At 44.1% G+C, this 23030-nt stretch overlaps 1 protein-coding gene across 4 annotated transcripts in view; it reads left to right on the forward strand.

Moving 5' to 3' along the window:
• Nucleotides 1-23030, forward strand: part of slc25a27 (solute carrier family 25 member 27) — a 30910-nt gene that overhangs the window by 5251 nt on the left and 2629 nt on the right. For all 4 annotated transcript variants that reach the window (XM_085997084.1, XM_085997081.1, XM_085997080.1 and 1 more), the window contains 4 exons: nucleotides 4707-4791; nucleotides 7800-7922; nucleotides 12277-12389; nucleotides 20477-20561. In XM_085997084.1, coding sequence (XP_085853210.1) covers nucleotides 4707-4791; nucleotides 7800-7922; nucleotides 12277-12389; nucleotides 20477-20561 — 406 coding nt within the window. The remainder of the gene's footprint in view (nucleotides 1-4706; nucleotides 4792-7799; nucleotides 7923-12276; nucleotides 12390-20476; nucleotides 20562-23030) is intronic.

Below are 23030 nucleotides of genomic sequence, written 5' to 3' on the forward strand. Positions count from 1 at the left end.
TCTAATATTCGTACCAAACTGAATAACCTCACTTTTCCCTACATTATACTCCATCTGCCACCTTATTGCCCACTCACTTAATCTGTCTATATCCCTTTGCAGGCTCTTTGGGCTGGATATTTTCAGCGGTGGCGGGATAGCTGTTTGCCGGGTTCCGGTCCCGCTCCCAGCTGCAGCCGCTCTGTCAAAGGGATTTTCCCTTGATTGGCCTTGTTTAGCCTGCCCTGTGGGCTTCCTGGCCAATTAACAGGAAGCGGGTCTGATGACATCATTTGATGATGCGTCATCAGCCGGTTTCCTTAAAGGGACCACGGCCACATTGAGTTTGACAGTTGTTCTGTCAGTGTTCTGCAGCATTGAGGTGTTGCAATCATTGCACAGAGGTGGACGGTTGCACCCAGGCTCTCCAATGACTCCCTCTATATGCTTATGGAGGGAGCCACAGCACGCAGGGAGGTTCTCTTCCCTTCCAAGGGCGGAAGAGACCTCCCCAGGATACCAACGCAGCCTGGTTGCACATTGCAGAGGAGGGCAAAAGCAGGGATGTCGTCAGAGGTCCCTGGCTGCAGTGGCGCCAACCTTTCAGTGATCGCAGTGGATCACGAAACGCTACTGCAAAGCCACACTCATCCTCACCCTGCTGTGCCACTCAACACATCCCCATCACTCTGCCTTCCCTACCCTACTCCTGCACATCCTTACACCAACTTACCTTGCACCTCCATCCATCCCCCTCTCTCTACATTATCACTTCCCCATCTTACTAGCCACCCCTCACACTCACCCTCATTCTACTGCAAGCATACCAACTAACAACACACAAGCATAGGCACTTGAGAGGTTTAGCCAATGTCCATGTGAAGCTTCTGGTAATGTGTTGTCATACAGTGAAATCTATATTTTCAACGCTGCCCCTTATTGGACAGATCTGTGCACACCTTGAGAAGTGTCTTACTGAGTTCCAGTGAATGTTGAAACATAACTTCCCCCCCCTCTTTCCCCCCCCCAAGCCATAGTGATGAGTGTGCATGGAATGGCTTGGACAGTAAAGGGATGCTTTACGGTGCTGGTGTGGGATGGTGTCAACCTGGCGCATCATGTGGCAGCCAGAGTTTACAGCGTCAAGTGAAGTAAATCTGGCCATGGTGATGTCATTGCTGGCCTCCCAGGCAGCAATGTTGTCGGGGGCTGATGCCCTGTGTCCTGTGCAGCATCAGGTGATGGCGGAGAAGGGTTGTTGTTGGTGCTACTGGTGTGCCTGGTGATGGGGCTGAGCGTGGAAGGAATCAGAGGAGCAAGGTGAGCTAGTTTCCAGGGCACTGATGTTGCTGCAATAAATGGCAGCTGCAGGTGAGATGACAGAAGCGATCTGTTAATGGTGAGAGAGGTTGTTCAAATGAGGTGCTACTGTTGGCTCTAAACACTTGCAAACTAAAGAAATCTCTATATGTATTACAAATCTAGTAACCAACAGTTTCTGCGCTCTAAAACTGACCATCGACAACATGGCATCCTTTACACCACTTCTGCAATTGTCAGCTTATCAGAAACATCAGAGCAGACTCAACTCACGCAGTGAAGAAGCACGTAAAATTGCAAGGAAGCCTCAAAAAACCATTAAATTGGCTCTTAAGCCATTTAATGAGCTCAATTGTCTCCCCCGCCGCTCGGTGTCGGGTCAGTTCTCCGCTGACAGACCCGACACCTGGGAGATTCGTGTGGCAGCGGGTTGATGGTGGCTTTTCTACATACTGTCAATCTTTGCTATTTTGACAGTGGACCCGCCTCCAAACTCGCCCTCTGAGCGCTGGCAGAATTCAGCCCTTTGTGTTCCCCTCACAGCTTACTTTCCCACCTAGCTTTGTATCGTCAGCACACTTGGATACATTGCACTCGATCCCTTCATCTAAGTCATTAATATAGTTTGTAAATGTCTTAGGCCCCAATACTGATCCTTGCGGCACCCCACTAGTTACAGCCTGCCAACCTGAAAATGACGCGTTTATCCCAACTCTCTGTTTTCTGTCCGTTAACCAATCCTCTATCCATGCTAATATATTACCCCCAACCCCATGAGCCCTTGCATAACAACTTTTTATGTGGCACCTTACCGAATGCCTTTTGGAAATCCAAAGTACTACATCCACTGATTCCCCTTTATCTACCCTGCTAAGTTACATTCTCAAAAAACTCTAATAAATTTGTTAAACAAGATTTCCCTTTCATAAAACCATGTTGACTCTGCGTAATCATATTATGATTTTCTAAGTGCCCTGTTACCACTTCCTTAATAATGGATTCCAGCATTTTCCCGACGACTGATGTCAGGCTAACTGGCCTGTAGTTCCCTGTTTTACCTCCTTTCTTGAGTAGCAGGGTTACAATCGCAACCTTTGGCAAAACAGAATTCTGAATGTTTGACAGGAATTCAGAAATGATAGCAACATAAATTACTGGGAAAAGACACATGAAAATTAGGTATACAATACTGTTCAAAATTACCCTGGGACCACACAGTTAAGACAAAAAGCTTGTTTTTATAAAATACAAATTTTCAGATTCACAATTTGATCTCTAAAGCATTAATTTTCAAACGTAGTTGTGTGTGGTATGTCTACAAACTGATATATACTCTCAAGGACCCCGTGTCAGGTATCCAAAGGAAAACCGTGTTATCATTGCAGAAAATCTTTATTAATATACAGAAACAGGAATAACGTGCTAGTAAGCCAATAAATATAGAATACGGAATCACTGTGTTGTATGACTAGGCCTAGACGAGCAGAAATCTGATGCCTTTGTAAATTCCAGTTTGAAAGCCTATATTTTAAAGAAGCAGGGCAACTTAGAGTAATTAGTTAAAAAGAAAGACTTATAGCGCCTTTCATGACCTCAGGACATCCCATAGCGCTTTACAGCCAATTAAGTACTTTTTGAAGTTGTAATGTAGGAAATGCAGCAGCCAATTTGCCAACAGCAAGCTCCCACAAACAGCAATGTGATAATGACCAGATAATCTGTTATAGTTATGTCGATTGAGGGATAACTCCCCTGCTCCTCTTCGAATAGTACCATGGGATCTTTGACGTCCACCTGAGAGAGCAGACAGGGCCTCGCTTTAACGCCTTATCCGAAAGACGGCACCTCAGACAGTGCAGCACTCCTTCAGCACTGGAGTGTCAGCCTAGATTTTTGTGCTCAAGTCTCTGGAGTGGGATTGAACCCATGACCTTCTGACTCGGAGGCGAGAGTGCTACCCATTGAGCCACGGCTATTGGCAGTGGATTCATTACTACTTCAGTTCTGCCGCTAGTAATCTCTCAAATAAAGTTGTGTGTATAAGAACATAAGGTATGGAACTAAAGTGTTTGCCTCACCAAGCCCATTCCTTCCAAAGGCCATGTACAGTCTGCTCAATTGTGGACTGCACTCTGCCCTTTAATTTGGGGAGGAAAGTTACAAAGTTTTCTCCTCTGCATCTACATGTATTTGCGGTGTGGAAGGAGCCTCTGCTTTTAATTAACTTTTCACAAAAACAGAAACTTGGGGGGAAAAAGGTTTTAAATCTCCTACTTTTCTTGAAAGTTGGATACATTGGGAGGAACATTCCTGGTACTCCATCAAGGCTGCTGTTGGGAACTGGGCAGATCATTCCTACCAACTTGCTGTCTAACCACATTTGCTAGGCATTGTTTGTACAGGCATAGTTACAACTCCTGACAACCCCACCCGGCCGTGGGGGGAGATCTAATTCATTTAAAGTGCCTCAGCCCTCCCCAATGATTCCAAAGTCATCACACAGGAACAGCTGGGTTGACTTCCTCTCAGTAAGGAAGGGCATGGCCTCTGTTTTGCATCTCCTCTGAGTTTCTGGTCAATGGTAACCCCCCAGGCTGTTGATGGTGGGGGATTCAATGATGGTAATGTCGTTGAATGTCAAGGAGAGGTGGTTAGACTCTTGTTAGAGATGGTTATTGCCTGGCACTTGTGTGGCGTGACTGTAACTTGCCACTTATCAGTCCAAACCTGAATGTTGTCCAGGTCTTGCCTAATCACGCTGCATATTTGGCAAACATTTTTCATTGAAGACTGTGTCCATTTACAGTATATCATTTATTTTACTTAATACCATTGTATAGAACACTACCAGAATGTTTTTTTAATTATCATCAGTACATGGTAATCAAGAAAGGTCATTTAACTAAAGATAAGAAATCTGCGAATAATGGAAACTGAATTTCTGTCGGTGAAAGTTGACATCTAACCCAAGATATCAAATGCAACTATGGTGGCACAGCAAATTGAATTGTTTATGTGTAGTACCATGGAATATAGGGATGTGGGTTCAAATTCCACCATGGTTGAAATTCAGATCCCAACTGCAGTGCTGTGGGGTGGTGCCAAGTGCAGGCCAGATATCTCCTATTGGGAGAAATAAGGGAGTCACTAATACTGTGCCTCATAACAGCTGGTTGAAAATTGATGGAGGCTTGGCAGCAGGTCATCCACCATCCTCTCAACTACAAGAGATGTGTGGCCTAGTGAGACCACAATAAGAAAGAAAACTGGGGTTGGGGATGGATATGTTATGCTCTCTTTGGGGAAAAAGGCTTGGTATGCAGAAAACGAAAAGCAGATTGTTACATTTGTATTCTGAACATAATCTTTACTTACACTTTTACTCTTTTTCCTACGGTGTATACTAGTGTATTCAGGTGTACGGATGGTTGCGTATGAACAGCTCCGTGATTCTGTACTTCGCAAGGATGAAGATGGTTATTTCCCGCTGTGGTAAATATAAGTTTACTACAAAGCCTGCAATCCTTTATGTGCATGCTCATAATTTGTTATGAGTAGATTTTTTTGTACCACAAGTGAGGTATCTTCTTTCTGTAGGGACTCGTGCTGCAGGCTTCACATTGTCCGGAGCTACCTTATGAATTTCCTGTGTGTTTAGGTTTGTTAACACTAATTGTTATTAAAGGAGAAAGTGACTGGAGGGGGGTGGGGGCAAGGACTGGCTGTGTGAAAGATTGACTTTAATGCATCATCTTGGTGTAACAAATATAGAATCTGTTGTGATTTAAATCATAAAGTCTATTATATATATACAGGAAACTTCGCGATATCCGGCACCGACGGGACTGGCGTGATGCCGATCTATGAAAACTTCCAGACAGACCAGCGCTAATGTTGAAGGATACGGAGGTTTTCATCTCCGTATCTGACAACAAACACTGTTGCTTAGCAACAGCTTGTAAACAGTCGGCCCGTACCTTGGAAGCGTTTCTGTAGCTTAGCAACAGCTTCAGAGAGGCTTTCCAGAGACTGACTGTTTAAAAAAAAAAAAAAAAAAAAAAATGCTAGGAGAAGTAAAAAAAATGCTAGGAGAAGAAAAAAAACCTGCTAGGAGAAGAAAAAAAACCTAACAAAATGGCTGCTGATTTCTGCCGTTAGATTGAGGTTTCCGGACATGCAACCTCCGGATAAACCAAAGTTTCCTGTATATGATGTGATTGGTCACTTTAAATTTGGTTAAAGCTAGCTTGATTTCCCCACACATTATGGTCTGGTATGCAAAATACCACTTCAAAGGCATTTCCTAAGCAGATAGAAAAGAGTTGATGCATAAAAATTCTTTAAAAGTATCCTCGATTTACACAAATGACAAAGATATAAAGAAGGGAAAGGCAGTCATTTCATGCTTTTTATTCTGACCGGTAGCCAGAAATTAACAATCAACTTCCGATCTGAAAATTGCAATTAACATCAAACACTATACTTTATTTCAAAAACAATTCTAATATATTGAGGATAGGTAGACTTTGATAGAAATAATGGCTAAGATTTTGCTGTCAAAATAACGGTGAGGCTAATGACGTCACCGTTACTTATGCGCAAATGGTACAGCGACTTCAGGCGAGGGACAGATGCATGGTTTAACATGGATATCCAAATGTTGCTGTCCGAAATGCGCCACTCTTAGCTTTGTGAAAACGTCTTCTCACTGCCTGTCTCACCGTGCATTGAATGACATGAAATTGCTGTATTTACATGGTAGATACGAACTAAACTCCACACAGAAAGTTAAATCTTGTCCATTCCAGTCTAAGTACCCTTTTAATGCCTTGATAAGTGATAATTACTGCCAATCAAGCTCTCTGGCACTGAAAATTAACTGTTACAAATGTGGATTCTCATTTCTTCAGGTATTAACTGTTGGAGATTTTAAAAATGTAAAATTTAAGAGAAATTTTTTTTATTTTTCCTTTGAGCCCCTTTTTTCTCTCTCACTTAATCCAAGCTTTCTTTCCTTCTCTTCATTTCACTTTCTGTACCTGATTTGACATTGAATTCATCCACTCTAATTTATACCTCCTTCTCATTCCTTGTGCTAATTAATTTCACAAGTCTTCAATCTGGTTAAGGAGATACACATTTGCTTGCCCTGTTCACTCAGATCCCACATGCCCTGTTTCTCTTGATGCAACATTATCAGCTCACACTTTCAGCAACTTGCCATGCAAAAATTTTTAAAACCTAAATGCCCAAGGGCAAGTCTAACTAACAGCAGACGCCATTCGATGCCCTGCTACAAGAAAATCTGGGCCAAAAGTAGTAAAAACTGTAACAGACTTTGATTTCCTTGCTACTGTCATTTTGTGGTCTAAAACAGCTGCTCTGTAAACAGACATTTTTCACTAAGATTGAATTTTTTTTTTTTTATCCTAAAACTGAATATAATGTAGATAAATCAACAAGGAAAATAAATATAGTGAGGTGAGGGGAGGAGAAGAAAGGTTTAAAATAAACGATAATGGTAACTTAGTCCAGTAATGCAAGTGTTGGATCATTTGTCCCTGACCATGTGACTCAGGGCCATCAGTTAAAACGTGCCTGCCTCAAGTGGAGGTGAACTACCTGCTCCTATTGTGCTTATACAAAAATAAAGCATTCCATTTCAAATGGGGATATAAAAGTGAACTTTGTCCGTCCCATCTAAACTTATAAATCTGATCATTAACACATTGCTGTTTGTGGGACCTTGCTGAGCGCATATTGTCTGCTGTGTTTCATAGAAACATAGAAAAATAGAAGCAGGAGTAGGCCATTGGCCCTTTGAGCCTGCTCCGCCATTCAATATGATCATGGCTGATCCTCTATCTCAATACCATATTCCCATACCCCTTGTTTCCTATATTACAACAGTGACTACACTTCAAAATTACTTCATTGTCTGTAAAGCGCTTTGGGGCGTCCTGAGGTTGTGAAAGGTGCAATAAGTTACTTTTTCTCTTTTAAATCACATCTCCTGCTTGCTAATTTCAATGCCATTATCAGGCTTTGAGGTGAAGTTTGATCTTTGTTTAGAGGATCAAGAGGAGGTGTGATAGCAAGTGCCTAAAAGGAGATATAAAAAGGAAAAAAGTACTGTACATCCGTTTACTAAGCTAGTAGATACACAGCTGACCAATTTATCTGCTAGGGCTAGCTGGTGGTCTCTGTTATAATGAGTTTTGTCACTTTTCAGCTAGACCACGGCAGTGGAGTCCCATATATTTTGGTAGTTGAAGCATTTAAAATCGGAACCAAAAGCTATATACAGTATTCCACTCTGCAGCAAGCATGCATCAGGTTAACTGATTGGTGATGTCTTTTGGGATAGTGAAAAACTGCAGCCTAGGCTAGCCTTGGTGATGAAGGAAGGAGGCAAGATCCTCCTGGGAAGGATATAAATGAAAAATAATTCAAAGATTAAGACCATATAATGTCAACTATATGTTTTATTTACTGGGCAGGAAAGCTGTAGTAGGAGGAATGCTGTCTGGTGCCATTGGCCAGTTATTTGCCAGCCCGACAGATCTGGTGAAGGTTCAGATGCAGATGGAAGGGAAGCGAAGGCTTGAAGGAAAAGCACCAAGGTAAGACACAGTTATAAAGTATATATTTATGTTTTTGTGTCCTAAATCTGTCAATTTTGGAGAATAACTTAACCAAGTATGCTGTCCTATAATTAGGAACATAAGAACGGGAGTAGGGCCATGCAGCCCCTCGAGCCTGCTCTGCCATGCTGTTAGATTATGGCTGATCTGTACCTCAACTCCATTTAACAGCCTTAGCTCCATATCCCTTGATACCCTAACCTAACAAAAAATCTATCGCTCTTAGCCTGAAAAACTCCAATTGACCCAGCATCCACTGCCTTTTGGAGGAGAGAATTCCAGATTTCCACTTCCCTTTGTGTGAAAAAGTGCTTCCTGATTTCCCTTCTAAATGGTTTAGCTCTAATTTTAAAATTATGTCCCCTCGTTCTTGATTTCCCCCCACCAGAGAAAATAGTTTCCCTGTATCTACCCTATTGAATCCTTTTAACATTTTAAATACCTCGATGAGATCGTCCCTCAATCATCTATACTCGGGAATACAAGCCAAGCTTATGAAACCTGTCCTCATAATTTAACTCTCCAAGGTAGTAAATAGGCAGAATGGTGGTGCTTCTTAATCCAGGCCTCAGTCTGAGGGCCATTTGATATTTGATAGTACCAGGCTTTGGTTATTTCTTGGCTGGACCACTGGCAGAGCATTCCATTTAATGTGCCGTATACTGGCTGATTACACAATGGCTTTAACATCAATTGTGGGACTGGGATTGATCAGCCATTCCTGTGAGCCACTTCCTTTTGTATGGGGGTGGGAGCAGGGATCCTTTGATTGAAAATACTGTTTTAACTGGATGTCTTATTCATAGTTAAGAAAAAAAAATTTCAATAAAGAAAATCACTAAATATGTTAGATAAAACTAGCCCTGTGTCTTTATAGGCTATAAAATAAAAGTAACATACACAGAGCGCAATCTGTTGAAAGCTCAGCAGCCATTTTCTTCAAGCCGAAATGTAGTTAACTTAAATGTGTTTTTGCTGCCGTTTAAGTGGAAAGCTTCCATAATTATGTCAAATTATATTTTTAAATTAAATCCTAGGAGCGTAAACTGCTTTTCATACATCAAGACAAAATTGAATCCAAATGAATATCAAGGCCTAGAAATTGACTGGCGCCCTGTTTGGGGTGCCAGCCTCGCCAAGGCGCCGGAAGTAGTGTCACGGCAGAAGTCGCGGCTGCCCGCCGCAAATTCAGTTTGCGCGCCCCAGAGGGAAGCGCGGCGCTACTCGAGGCGCCCCGCATCCCTCTTGGGGCGCTGCAGCTGAAGTTCGCAGCGCAACGTGCCGCAGTGCCACACGCTGCGGCACGACGCGCTGCGGTACTGCAGGCCTTCCTCCCCTTCTTAAAGGGGAGGGGCCTGCTGCAGCGTGCTGGAAGAGTGCGAGTGCTGTAAGATTCGAAATTTTCAGCAAAAATCACGCAAGAAAACCGGATAAAATAAGACTGTTTATTGACCAAAGTAAGCTTGCACAGAAAAACCTTTGATAAAAGGGCATACAAAATGGCCGCCAGGCCTCGTGATCAGTTTTCTGGACCATTTTATTTCTGTTACTGCAAGCCAGACAGGCTTGTGGATTGAAGACAGTAAGCCTGCGAAAGCCAGTATCTGGGAACCGAAACTCAGGGAAACAGCATACATATTCAATGGATTCTAAGTACAGGATGGGGCCCATCAAGATATGGGCGGACAATGCAAAAACACTTATACCCATTTATTGTACAAAGGAGAAACTGTTTAACAGCCATCAAGGAAAATCTCCGGACCGATCAATATGCGAACCGAGTCGCGATGACAATGTAAAAGACATTAAAAGACATTATCGGCCAGGAAGGCCAGTTAAGTTATCACCGGCTCCCGTTACAAGACAAAGCGCCCCTGCAGAGATTTCTGCCCGCCAAAATTAATACAAAGACAGGACTATGATTTGGCGGGAGATAAGACTGTCCCAAAAGAGTATAACTATGGATTGAAAGTCCATCTAAGTTACTTCTTCTTCTTGGACGACTTCAGACTTCTACTTCTTCAAGAAACAGCTTCTTCTACAAGGAACGAACGAAGGACGGACGGTGCCAGGATCGGCGCCTCTTCTACCTCGGTAGCTTCGGAATCGATGAAGACGCTTCGTCTTTTTAAAGACGTTTCGGACGGACAATTTCGGTGAAAAGACAACGTGGTCGGTGTTCAGCCAGACAAGGCTCGGCCACGACGAGAAGACGACGAGGGTGGCCCGGGTACTGGGGTCGGGAGATCATCGACGACCCAGGCCGAAGGAGAAGAAACCCTCTGGAAAACCGACGATCCAGGCCGGAGAGATTCTCCCATGTGCAGGCAGTTCTTCAACAGCCTGTAGCTGATGGTCTGCTCCATGAACCCAAATCCACAATAGTGGATCTCAACCTTGACGAGCGCGCATCGAGGCTGTGTCTACCCCGCCGCCTCGAGAGAGAGAGAGAGAGAGAGAGAGAATATCGACTGCGCCAGAAGTTTCCAAATCCACGTGACGACGGAAAGCGGTGCCAAAAGGCTGCGAACCCCCTTCGCGATTTTGAGAGTGGTGAGCATGATCCCAAGTTCCCCAGGTCGAAACTTAGTTTAGGTATAGGGGAGGGAGTTAAGGGTAATCGTAATGTGTTTTCACTTTTACGATGTGCCGTGTGTTCCCCATTTCCATAGAGTCAAGTTCATAAATTTGTGCATGATTGTAGTTACTTTAATCTGTGCCTATGACATGTATTTTGTAATGCTTCAAACTGTTTAAAAATAAAAGCATCCATTTCGTGCTATTCAGCCTGGTCTATTGAGTCCTTTCTCTGCACTACTGTTCTCTGCATCTAAGTCCAAGGTCTAGAACCGTAGGGGGAGTGGGTCGAACCACTCAAGGGTAATTATTGCACAAAGCCTGGCAGGAGACCAGAACGAGCAAGAGAAACCCCCTACAGTGCCAGCAAAAGAGCCCGGCACCAAGGAGAAGTGCCGGGCTCTTGGGACACAGCCGGCACTCCGTGGGGGGGGGGGCGTGGGCTCGAGAGGCCTGGGACGGCGGTGTGGAGAGGTGCTGGCAGACGGCCAGGAAAAAAATGGCCGCTCAGCGCCTCTACTGCCGCAGGTAGGCCCCCCTGAACCGGTCGCAAATTGCGACCGGCGTTAAAGCAGGGGGCGCTACCAAATTTCGCGATCGAGGTGGTAGCGGGGCGCTGCGCACACCGATGATGTCATCGGTAGCGGCACAGCACTAACGGCTAGCGCCGCCATTAGCGTCCCGCTAAATTTAGCGGGAGGCGCGCCCAGTGGCGTTAAACCCACTAAGTGCCCTCTTTGGGCGCTAACGGGTGGCGCAGCCCACTGAATTTCTAGGCCCAAGTATTGTTCTACATTTTACATTTTTGCATTAGATATTATCTTGGATTCAGTATCACTCTCATAAGTAGACCCCATGTCCATTACAATCCAGAATAGACCTTGACTACCTTTAGTTATCAGGATAGCCGTTAGTTATCAGGACGTGCTATAGTTAACAAAATTACATGATCTGGGAATCATAACATAAAACTCTTGTGTGTACTGCCTACTAGAATCTTGCACGTGCCGCCACATACATTAACCTGTCTTTACAGAAGGTGGATTGAAAAGCGCTCTCGCAAGATGAAGCATGATTGTAAGCTAGCAAACTGGTTTATTTTACTTAAAATACATTAATATGCAGAATACAGTTTATGCAGCGAGATACATTGATTTCCTACGTCACTCAATAGAAATAATAAAACACATCTTTGTTGTTGTCTTAGGCAAATAATCACTTTCAAGTTAGCTAATCTCAAATCTGGCAGAGCCTTTGTTACAGGTTGTATACATTCACACATCTAGTCTGTGCATCTGAGTGAGATAGAGAGATCTCTGTCTTGCATAAAGCTGTGTATAGACAAATGCCTTTCCTGAGTTAATTCCTACCTGCTACATAACCTTGCATCGAGAATACTGTGTCGAGTTTTGGTCCTCTTACATAGCAGAGGATATCAAGACCTTGGAAAAGGTCCTGAGGACGGCCCTTCAATTGATACCTATTAGTTATCAAGATAGGCTTGAGGAACTGAGGCTCTTTGCTGTGGAAAATCAGACTTAGAGGGGATATGATTGAAGTCTTTAAAATAATGAAGGGATTCGATTCTGCCCCAATAGGACAGGATATTTGAGCTAGCTGTGCAGAGAAGAACTTGTGGGCATCAGAACAGTTCAGTTTGAAGTACTTCAATGTCTCACCTTAGATCTTGGGTTTGTTTTTTTCTGCTGCTGTATTTGAGTGTGCAGACCTCAGTGATGTATAATCTTGTTTTCAGAGTCCATGGAGTCTACCATGCTTTTGTGAAAATTCTGTCCGAAGGTGGAATCCGAGGATTGTGGGCTGGATGGGTACCAAATGTACAGAGAGCTGCGTTAGTGAGTCTGGGAGGTAATCTTAAAAAATGCATTTGCTTTTTTTTAGTATTAGGTAGCATAACAATAGACTGCATGAAGCCTAAAGACACCTCTCAAAGTTTATGTTAATGAAGTCTGAAAGTGTCATGGTGGAATGTGCTAAGGGCCAGGCCAGAAATCCCATATGTTAATTAAAACTCTAATTAAACAAGTGATGATTAACATTGAATCCAAGGAACCGATTTCCAGGTGATGATTTTGTGCAAATTCCACAGGTGTCAATGCTGATACTTTGCAGACATTTTGGTTTAACACAAACTTGTGTTTCTAGATAAATTGTGTTATGTTGCCTGTTACAGTATAATTTTGGATTATTTGTGCGTGTTTATATAGAACAACCTGGTACGGCTCTTTGGTTTGCTTAGTTAAAATCAACCTCTCTTGTCAAATGTCTTCAGTGGAATAAAGGAAATGCACAAAACAGAGCCGCAGAATGTAATTTGTAAAGTGATGGCACTTTGTATAAGCTTGAAACTGAGATGATTCACACTTCTCATCCAAGCAAGACTGATTTTAACTTGACCTGCTGCAGCATGTGTGAAATAGAGTTTTGTCAGTTCTCAGCTGAGTTGCGAGGTGGAATGTTATGCTGTAGTGGAATACTTGGTCAGATGTGAAGGAAGCAGCTGTCCTGGTCTGCCAGAATCATGGTGCAACATTTGATACTGAATCATAACTTTATGTGCAGTTACTGAATACCACATTCTCCAAAAGTAGATTTGATTTGAGTCCATTTTGAAACCAGACCATGTTCAGACTACTCGGGAATTTGGAGCAGGTTCACTTGATAGGAACATAGGAACAGGAGTAGGCCATTTATCCCATCGAGCCTGTTCCGCCATTCAGTGAGATCATGGCTGATCTGCGACCTAACTTCATATACCCACCTTTGGCCCACATCCCTTAATACCTTTGGTCAACAAAATCTATCAGTCTCCGATTTAAAATTAACAATTGATCTAGCATCAGTTGCAGTTTGCAGAAGAGAGTTCCAAACTTTTACCACCTTTTGTATGTAGAAGTGTTTCCTAATTTCACTCCTGAAAGGTCTGGCTCTAATTTGTAGACTATGCCCCCTAGTCCTAGACTCCACAACCAGCGGAAATAGTTTCTCTCTATCTACCCTATCTGTTCTCCTTAATATCTTGAAAACTTCGATCAAATCACCCCTTAACCTTCTAAATTCTAGGGAATACTGTAAAGTCCGCGCCTCAATAATACACGGACTTCGGGAGAACAGTTTAACAGGTACTTTACTGAACAAGAGGCAGCTTGAAACTGAAACTACAGAAGCCTGCTAGGGCCTTTTATACAGGGGTGGTCACTGCCGGTACTGCAGTCTAAGACCAGTTATTCCCTTAAAGGTACATACACAACAATTCCTCCCCTTTTAGATAAACAGTACATAACATTCATTTAACAACTAAATAATAACTAATTACAATTACAATTTTCTCAGTAATATATACATCAACTGAAATAGTCATTTGTAAGTTCAGTCTTTGAGGAGGCTTCCTGATCCGGACTGGATAGCGCCTTTCTCGAGTATCCTGTTCTGGCGGTGGAGTCAATTCTGGCTCATTGTCATTGGTTGGTTCGTCAGCTTCCAATACCCCTGCTTCTGAGGTAGACGCAATCTGTACTTCGGGCTCATTACCAGGTGCACATGCTTGTGGTACAGGTTTGGCTTGTTCCTGTGACTCTAGAATCTGGTCAGCATGGCATCTCACGATGCTCTCTCCAACGTCCACTGTGTACATTAGTGGTCCCTGCTGTGTGCATATCGTGCCTGGCTGCCATTTTTCTGTTCGGTAGTCGCGGGCCAAGACTGGTTGCCCTATCTTGAAGCTCCTGGTTGGCTTCTCATTTATGTGCTGGAACTGCTTATCCTCAACATCTCGTCTCATGTTTGGTTTGAGCAAATCCAAGCGACATCTTAGTCTCCGGTTGAAAAACAGTACGGCTGGAGTTTGGTTGGTTACTGCATGTGTCGCATTCCGGTAAGCAAACAGGAAGTTATCCACCTTGTGTTGCAGTGGTATGTCGTCATTATACATTGCCTTTATGGCCTTTTTAAAGGTCTGAACAAACCTCTCAGTCAATCCATTTGTGGCTGGATGATATGGGGCAGATGTGTAATGTTTCACCCCATTATTCTTCAGGAACCTCCGGAAATCCTCAGACACAAACTGTGGGCCATTGTCGGAACAGATCTGTTCTGGTAACCCATTCCTGGCGAAGATGGTCCTTAGGACTGCAATAGTTTTCTCCGTGGCGGTGGAGGACATTTTAATGACCTCTGGCCATTTCGAATGGGCGTCCACAGCGATTAGAAACATTGAGTCCATAAATGGACTAGCGAAATCAATGTGTACCCGTTGCCATGGAGATGAGGGCCATTCCCATGGATGTAGTGGGGCCTGTGGTGGAGCGTTTTGGACCTTCTGGCATCCTGTGCATCTCTTGGTCATATCCTCGATTTCTTTATCGATTCCCGGCCACCACACAAACGCCCTGGCTAGGCTCTTCATTTTTACCCCTCCCAGATGACCCTCGTGAAGCTCATTGAGTACTCTATCTCTCAACTTGGGTGGAATTACCGCTCAGGATCCACACATCAAGGTTCCCCGGCACACTGACAGCTGTTCCCTCCTTGGCGAGAATGCTGGCAACAGTGAGTCGCCATATGCTGGCCATCCCTTCACCGTCAAATCATAGACCCGAGAGAGTGTCGGGTCATTTCGGGTTTCCTTCTCAATACTTGCGTTTGTAACAGGCAAACATTCGACTGGTCACATGGAATATCTCCACAGGGTCCACTGCAGGTGCTTCTTCCGCCGTAGGCAACGGTAGGCCCATCAGCGTTTCCATGTTGTTTCGTACCTTTGTACTCTATGTCATACTGATGTGCCCCTAGAAAAAGTGACCATCTTTGCAGCCGTTGCGCCGTCATCACCGGAACGCCCTTCTTTGGGTTAAAAATGGAGACCAGGGGTTGATGATCAGTCAGTAGGGTGAATTTCTGCCCGTGCAGATAGTGTTTGAACTTCTTCACCCCCCACACCAGGCTGAGGGCTTCCCTGTCAATCTGGGCGTAGTTACGCTCGGCTGAGGTTAGCGAGCGCGATGCAAAGGCTATTGGCCTCTCTGAACCGTCATGGAATTTGTGTGACAGCACCGCTCCAATGCCGTAAGGTGACGCGTCACATGCCAACCGAATCGGTAGTGTTGGGTTGTAGTGGGCCAATACTTCTTTTGAAGTGATTTGGCATTTACATTCCTGAACGGCACGCTTACACTCATCACTCCATTTCCATGTTACACCAGTTTGAAGGAGGGCGTTCAGTGGGTGCAGAATTGTAGATAAATTCGGCAAGAACTTATGGTAGTAGTTCACCAACCCGAGGAACGACCTCAGTTGCGACACATTTTCTGGTGCTGGAGCCTTGACTACAGCCTCAATCTTGTCCGGCGACTTATGCAACCCTTCCTCATCAATCATGTGGCCACAATACGAGATTTGTCTCCTGAAGAACTCGCATTTGGGACGGTTGGCTCGTAGCCCATATTCCTGCAATCTCGTGAGCACCTGTTCCAGGTTGGCAAGGTGTTCATTGTCATTTTCGCCCGTAACCAGGATGTCGTCCAAATAACACTGGGTCCCCGGGATCCCTTGCAGGACTTGTTCCATTGCCCTCTGCTACATAGCCGGGGCCGATGCTACCCCAAATACCAGTCGATTGTACTGGTAAAGGCCTTTGTGAGTGTTTATCGTGAGGTATTTCCTAGATGCTTCTTCCACCTCCATTTGTAGATACGCTTGAGCCAGGTCAATCTTTGTAAAACGTTTCCCTCCAGATAGTGAGGCGAAAATATCTTCTGTCCGCGGAAGCGGATACTGTACTGTGTGCAGGACTGGGTTCACAGTCACCTTGAAGTCCCCACAGATGCGAACCTTCCTTGGCTCCCCAGGCATGCTGCTCAATGCTTTCCTCATTACAGGAACGATGGGTGTGGCCCACTCGCTCCAGTCCACCTTAGACAGCACCCCCGAATGCTCCAGACTCTCCAGTTCAGCTTCCACAGCTGGGCGTATCGCGTATGGCACCGGTCTGGCCTTGAAAAATTTTGGGGTTGCGTTATCCTCAATCTTTATGGTTGCCTTTACTCCTTTTAGAGTCCCAAGTCCTTGTTGGAACACCTCTTCCGCGTCAGATAGAATTTGTGACAGACGTCCAGGTGTGACGTCATCATCTTTTTTGTCAGTCACAGTTAGTGCCAGAATGGAATGCCAATCCAATTGTAGTCTTCAGATCCATTCACGTCCCAATAATGGTGGTCCTCCATCTCGTAGTATATACATGTATAGTTTCTGTGTTTCCTTTCCGTTCCGTTATATTCAACTGGCACCCTTATTTTTCCTCTGGGGTAGACCTTTTGCCCCGTGTATGTCTTCAATACAATGGACGTGTCCTTTAAGGGTATGTGTGAGAATAGCCGCTCATAGTCTCACCGATTCATGACAGTTAGGGCTGATCCTGTGTCCGATTCCATCTTCACTGGGGACCCTGCTATCATGAGGGTGACCCAAATGGTTCGGTGATCTTCTTTTGCGATCACATTGTGTAACTTTATACAACTTAGTCGCCTGCTCCCGGAGTCCTTATCGCTCTCCTGATCTTCTGAACTACTATCTGTCAGTTTCTTTACTTTCCTGTACTGTTCCTTAGTAGTTCTTGTCGTGTTGGTCTTCTTTCCCGACCTGCAGACTCTTGCTATATGTCCCATTTTCCCGCATTGCCTGCATATTTTGTCTTTAAACCAGCAGTCCTTCTGCTCATGGGTTCTTCTGCCGCAGCGATAGCACTTTTTGGCTCCATACGCCATTTCGTTAGCGCTGTATTCTTGTGGTTTCTGTTGTATTTCCGCAGCTCCCCGTCCTGCTGCTTCGTAGGATACTGCCACGCTGAAAGCCTGTTCTAGCGTCAGGTCCTTTTTTGAAAGTAGTCGTTTCTGGGTTCCTTCACTCTGGAGCCCGCAGACAAACTTATCCCGTAAGGTGTCTGCCAGTCCTGCTCCGAACTGGCAGTGCTTCGATAACTTGCGTAGTTCCGTAAGATAGTCAGCATTGCTCTCATCTTTGTGCTGGTTTCTTTTATGGAACTTGAATCTTTCTGCTATCAGCAGTGGTGTAGGGCTTAGGTGTTCCTGTAAGATATGAACAATCTCCTCAAAACTTTTCTCCATTGGTTTAGCCGGGGTAATTAAATTCCGCAATAGGCCGTACGTACTCGCACCCATCAGATTTAATAATACCGACGCCCTCTTTCCATCAGCCACCTCATTTGCCTTGCAGTACACTTCAATTCTTTCCACATACGTGGTCCAGTCTTCTACCTCGTTGTCGAAAGCAGTGATACTGCCACTTTTCGGCATCTTGGGCGATTTAAAATGGCGCCTCCCGCGCTTTTGCTTCTTCCCCAATGGAATAAAATGGCGCCTACCGCGCTTTTGCTTCTTCCCCCTACTGCCACGCTGCTCCTAGCGTTCTACAGGGTAATGGCGGCGACCCGCAGCTTCGGCGCGTCTCGCTTTCCTTCCCCCCCCCCCCGTCCGTTTAGTTTCTCTCCGCTGTCCTGTTCTCGAGCACCGACCGCGCCCTGTGCGCTCCACCCTCCCTCTCTTGTTTTCTTTTCCCGGCGACACTGCGCGGCCTGATTTGTAGAGCCGCTCGATCGAGCTTGAGCCCACCGCAGTCCGGAAGGGTCAGCGCGCTACCTGCTACCAGCATGATTCGCTGGAACCACAGTCCCGCAATTCTCCAAACACTGATGGATTCTTTGGGCGGTTGCCCTCGGTCGACGCCCGTTGCTCAGACTACGACCTTCCAGGACCTTCCTTTCAGGCGAGATCCCCGTGAGATGATGCCACACTGCAGGTGAGTTCGAACTTACTCGTCACCACTGTAAAGTCCGAGCCTCAATAATACACGGACTTCGGGAGAACAGTTTAACAGGCACTTTACTGAACAAGAGGCAGCTTGAAACTGAAACTACAGAAGCCTGCTAGGGCCTTTTATACAGGGGTGGTCACTGCCGGTACTGCAGTCTAAGACCAGTTATTCCCTTAAAGGTACATACACAACAAATACAACCCTAATTTGTGTAATTGAGGTCACTATATCAAAATGTTCTAGTAGTTCAGAAAGTTACTTTAATCCTGTTTCTATTTGGAGACAGCAGAAACTGGAGTATTAGTTGTGTAGTGAACTTTCAGAAGTGTTTCATGCTGGATCTCTGCAACAAGGATATATTTCAAAATAAGTTATTCATTTATATATTAGAACTTGTATTAGGAATTCAAATCAGAAAGAGGTTGCAGGATCATGCTCATCAGGAGCTAGAAATGTAACATTCTGTTAGTGCTTTGTAACCAGAGTATAGACCAAAGCACAGTGGATAAAGTCTCTTGGGCTTGTTGTGCTGTCTGGCAGCAGATGTGATCCAACAAGCTGAAGAGGGTGCTTAATTTTCCAATGGGAGAATGCACATGTTGCATTGAAATATGACCATACATGACAAAATTAAGGAAACGGGATAAGAAGCAAAGAAATTCCATCTCCTGTTTCTATTTTAAGGGTAAAGAGTCCAGTTCAGAACTTTTAAGTGACAGGGGATGTAGATCCATCTTTGTTTTTTTTTAAAAAGAACTTTTAATCTTGGCAATACAAGTTGAGCTGATAGTTTATTATAGTTTGACCTCAAACCTTTTGTTGTCTCCATTGAATCAAATTGCCAATTATTTACATTCAGCTTGCTCCTGTCCATGGCATTTTATTATGTCATGAACACAAGATAGATCACTACAAAGCATTTACTGACCACTTGGGAATCAATCTCCTCAGATGCCTCAGTGGGGAACGACATAGTGTGTGGTGTGACATGAGCCAAACAGATCAAAGAGAGTCCTCTAGTCTGTGCAGTGGACCTGATCTAAGATAGCAGTGGCAGCAATGGGCCACAGTGGGTTTAAGAAGAAGAAAAATGAGCCTGGGTTTCTGCTTCTGACTATTGTAGTGACCCCAATTGAAAAGTGCATATGTACAGACATTGGGCAAGGACAGGGTCAGGCTTCAATCATAGACCCATAATTGAATATTCACAGACTAAGCCCACACATAAAGAATGACCGCTTGGTGACAGTGGATGAGTGCAGCTCCAACAACACAAGAAGCTCGGCACGATCCAGGACAAAGCAGTCCGCTTGATTGGCACCCCATCCACCACCTTAAACATTCACTCCCCTCACCACTGGCGCACCGTGGCTGCAGTGTGTGCCATCTACAAGATGCACTGCAGCAACTCGCCAAGGTTTCTTGGGTAGGAACTCCCAAACCCATGACCCCTTCCACCTAGAAGGACAAGGGCAGCAGGCGCATGGGAACACCACCACCTGCAAGTTTCCCTCCAAGTCACACACCATCCCGACTTAGAAGTATATCACCGATCCTTCATTGTCGCTGGGTCAAAATCCTGGAACTCTCTCCCTAACAGCATTGTGGAAGTACCTTCACCACCCGGACTGCAGCGGTTCAAGAAGGCGGCTCACCACCACCTTCTCAAGCGCGATTAGGGATGGGCAATAAATGCTGGCCTTGCCAGCGACGCCCACATCCCATTAAAAATGAATTAAAAAAAATATACCCCGACTTGAATCATCATCAGCTTCACGTCAAGAAAGGAGAAAAAATTCTGAACATAGAAATGTTTTTAGCACTATTTCAGGAGAACAGCCTTGCATCATTTTTGTTGTAACGGCACATACAAGTGATATAATAATGAATTTTGATGTTTATGCAGTTGCTACCTATATTTGTATGCAGATGGAATTGGTTTGGTACTTTTTCCTCAAGACAGTGTCATTAAACAATAAACAGAGGGTTGTCTTCTTACAAAGTGCTCTCTATCGGTCATATTAGATACTTCTCTTTCTCCTGTAGCTTCTTACATTCCTTTTGCATTTTAATTTTTCTAACCTCTTTAATGATGTTCTTGTTCTTAGATCTAACTACCTATGATACAGTGAAACACTTTTTACTGCGGAACACATCTCTGCAGGATAGCAGTTTATGTCATGGCTTATCGAGGTACCAACTTTCTCCTAAATATCTCTTTTATTTCAATTATGCTGATATACACTAGGTGTTGGTTCCTTTCAGACATCTGGAATCATGGCCCTGTAGTACCGTATATTTTTCCTACAAGTAGTCATTGGGTGTCGTGATTGATGGTTATATATGGTTGACTACTGGAAAGAGATAAAAATAAACATTGTGAAAATCCTTTTTAATTTGACATTCTGACAAGGTGGTCTTTTAGCTCTCCTGGAGTTTTTACTTGTTTCCCAGTTTCATTCGGTTCAAAAAATTCTATCATCATTTTATTCACTGTTGTGGAGTATTTTAAACCAACACTCGACAGAGTTTTAGATCGATAGTCAAGTTGTCTTTATTGCACCGGTGGGGAAACCGTCTGCTCTGTCTTAGCCAGACCTTTCCAAATTGGTACAGCAAACACTACATTTTTATACATTACAATACACGTCAAAATTCATTCCTGCCACCTGATTGGACCTTGGCCCACATGCATCTTCACTGATTGGTTGCCTATGTCGCGTTACATTAAAGTACCGCCTTTATTATTGGCCGTTATCCCCCAAGCTGTTGTTGCACCTATGACCTCTGTTGATGCCAGATGGGGTACTCATTGTCCTGCTTTCCTGCCCCTCTAGGCCTCTTTTACTTCCAACTCATTGTTTTACTTTCCTGCCAGAACAGAACTTGCATCCTCTTAGGCCTCTTATGGTTTTCACATCCGACTATGTTATCAACTTAGAAAAAGTTTACTACTGCAAAGTATGGTCTTTATTACACTATTCAGTGAAACTGCCAGTGATGTCAGTTTAACTCTTTCCCCACTGCATTCACCTTTACACAAAGTACAACTGGACATCTAATACAAAAGCAAAATGCTGTGGATGCTGGAAATCTGAAATAAAAACAGGAAATGCTGGAAATACTCAGCAGGCCAGGCAGCATCTGTGGAGCGAGAAACAGAGTTAACGTTTCCCGTCGATGACCTTTCATCAGAACTGGAAATCTAATGTGGGCCAGTCTGAGATGCTGTACTGGTTCTTGGCCCAAGCTAAGTAATAGTACCATTTCTTGATCGTCTCAAAAGATTTCTAAAATTGGTCTTTTTTTATTTTAGCCCATTTGATCTCGAATGATTATCAGAAGACTTGCACATTTGGGCCAGTCTTGATTCTTCTCTCAATTACTGTCACAAAGACCAGCGCTTTCCCTTATTCGTGCAGATCCATTTCTTTCAACCTTTTTATTTAAGATTTTTGATGCCATTTCCCTTCCCGTACTGTTGCCTCTCATCTGCCGGGAATCCTTCTGGCCAAGCCAAAGACGGTTGCTCACCCTGCTGGCATTATTGTTTGCTCAAATCTCTTCCCCGGTGACACCATTGACCATACTGCAGCAACTGTTGGATCTCTGCTGGCCATGTTGCTGCCACTGTTTCTCTTCTTCGAGGCCCCAGTGGCCATGTTGCTGCCACTGTTTCTCTTCTCCGAGGCCCCAGTGGCCATGTTTTCCCTTGCCAGCAGTGTCATGAAACATATCCACCTTCCACCAGATCCATCCACCTTCCACCAGATCCATTCTAGTACAAAGTCTCCCCTCTCAAATTAAAAGCTGCTCTTCAATGAAATTGTCACCCTAAACCTAACAAATTTTATTTTGAGATCATTTGCAAGGAGTTTATTCTGTAAGGGGTCATCAGAGCAGCAATTAGAAAAATCTGAACACAGCAGTCCTTAAAAGTAAGGATCAAAGGAATGAGTTTAAAATATGTGAAACGGATATTTTTGTCAGTGGGGAAATTTTAGACAAGTAATTTTGGTAAATGTTTATTGCAACAAGTACACCCACTTACGTTTTCTGAACAAAAATGCTCTTTGACCTTCTTACTTGACTATGACTAGGTACTTATGCAATTGTAAAGGTGATTGGGTGGCTTAAAAGTTACAAAAGCCTTTGGGGAGTGAGTACCTATTCTTTACAAATCCCACTTTTACCAATAAGCCCTAAACGGTTTTGACTCTCAACCAAAACAATTTGAATAGTCTCAACAATAATTGGTTTCAATGGTGTGAGGGGCCCAAAACAAGCCAGTGACAGGTAGTCAAAGGGATGGTTGAATGTGTCCGACACTACTACCATCTTGCAGGGAAGAACCCCATGAGGTAGGTGAAGATTCATTCCCTCAATGGCTGCCTCCTGGGCATCCATCAATCAGGTTTCAATTGCTAACATATGAAAGGCTTCCACATGGAGCAATCCTCATACATTTACTAAAACATGACTATCTAGATTTAATGCACAATACCAGATTGCTGGTGTTACTAAATCTGCACTACTTTCAAATGTACCTACTATATATGGAGGATGTGAAATGAAGATAGATAAATTAGCCGCCTTTAGTATAATCATTCTTCAAATAATAAGCATTATCCATGCACAAATGTGTCCATCTGTCTCAGTAGG

This window comes from Somniosus microcephalus, chromosome 9 (assembly GCF_052327205.1).
Source record: "Somniosus microcephalus isolate GS21.2 chromosome 9, FLI_Smic_1.0, whole genome shotgun sequence".
NCBI classification, from domain to species: Eukaryota; Metazoa; Chordata; class Chondrichthyes; order Squaliformes; family Somniosidae; genus Somniosus; species Somniosus microcephalus.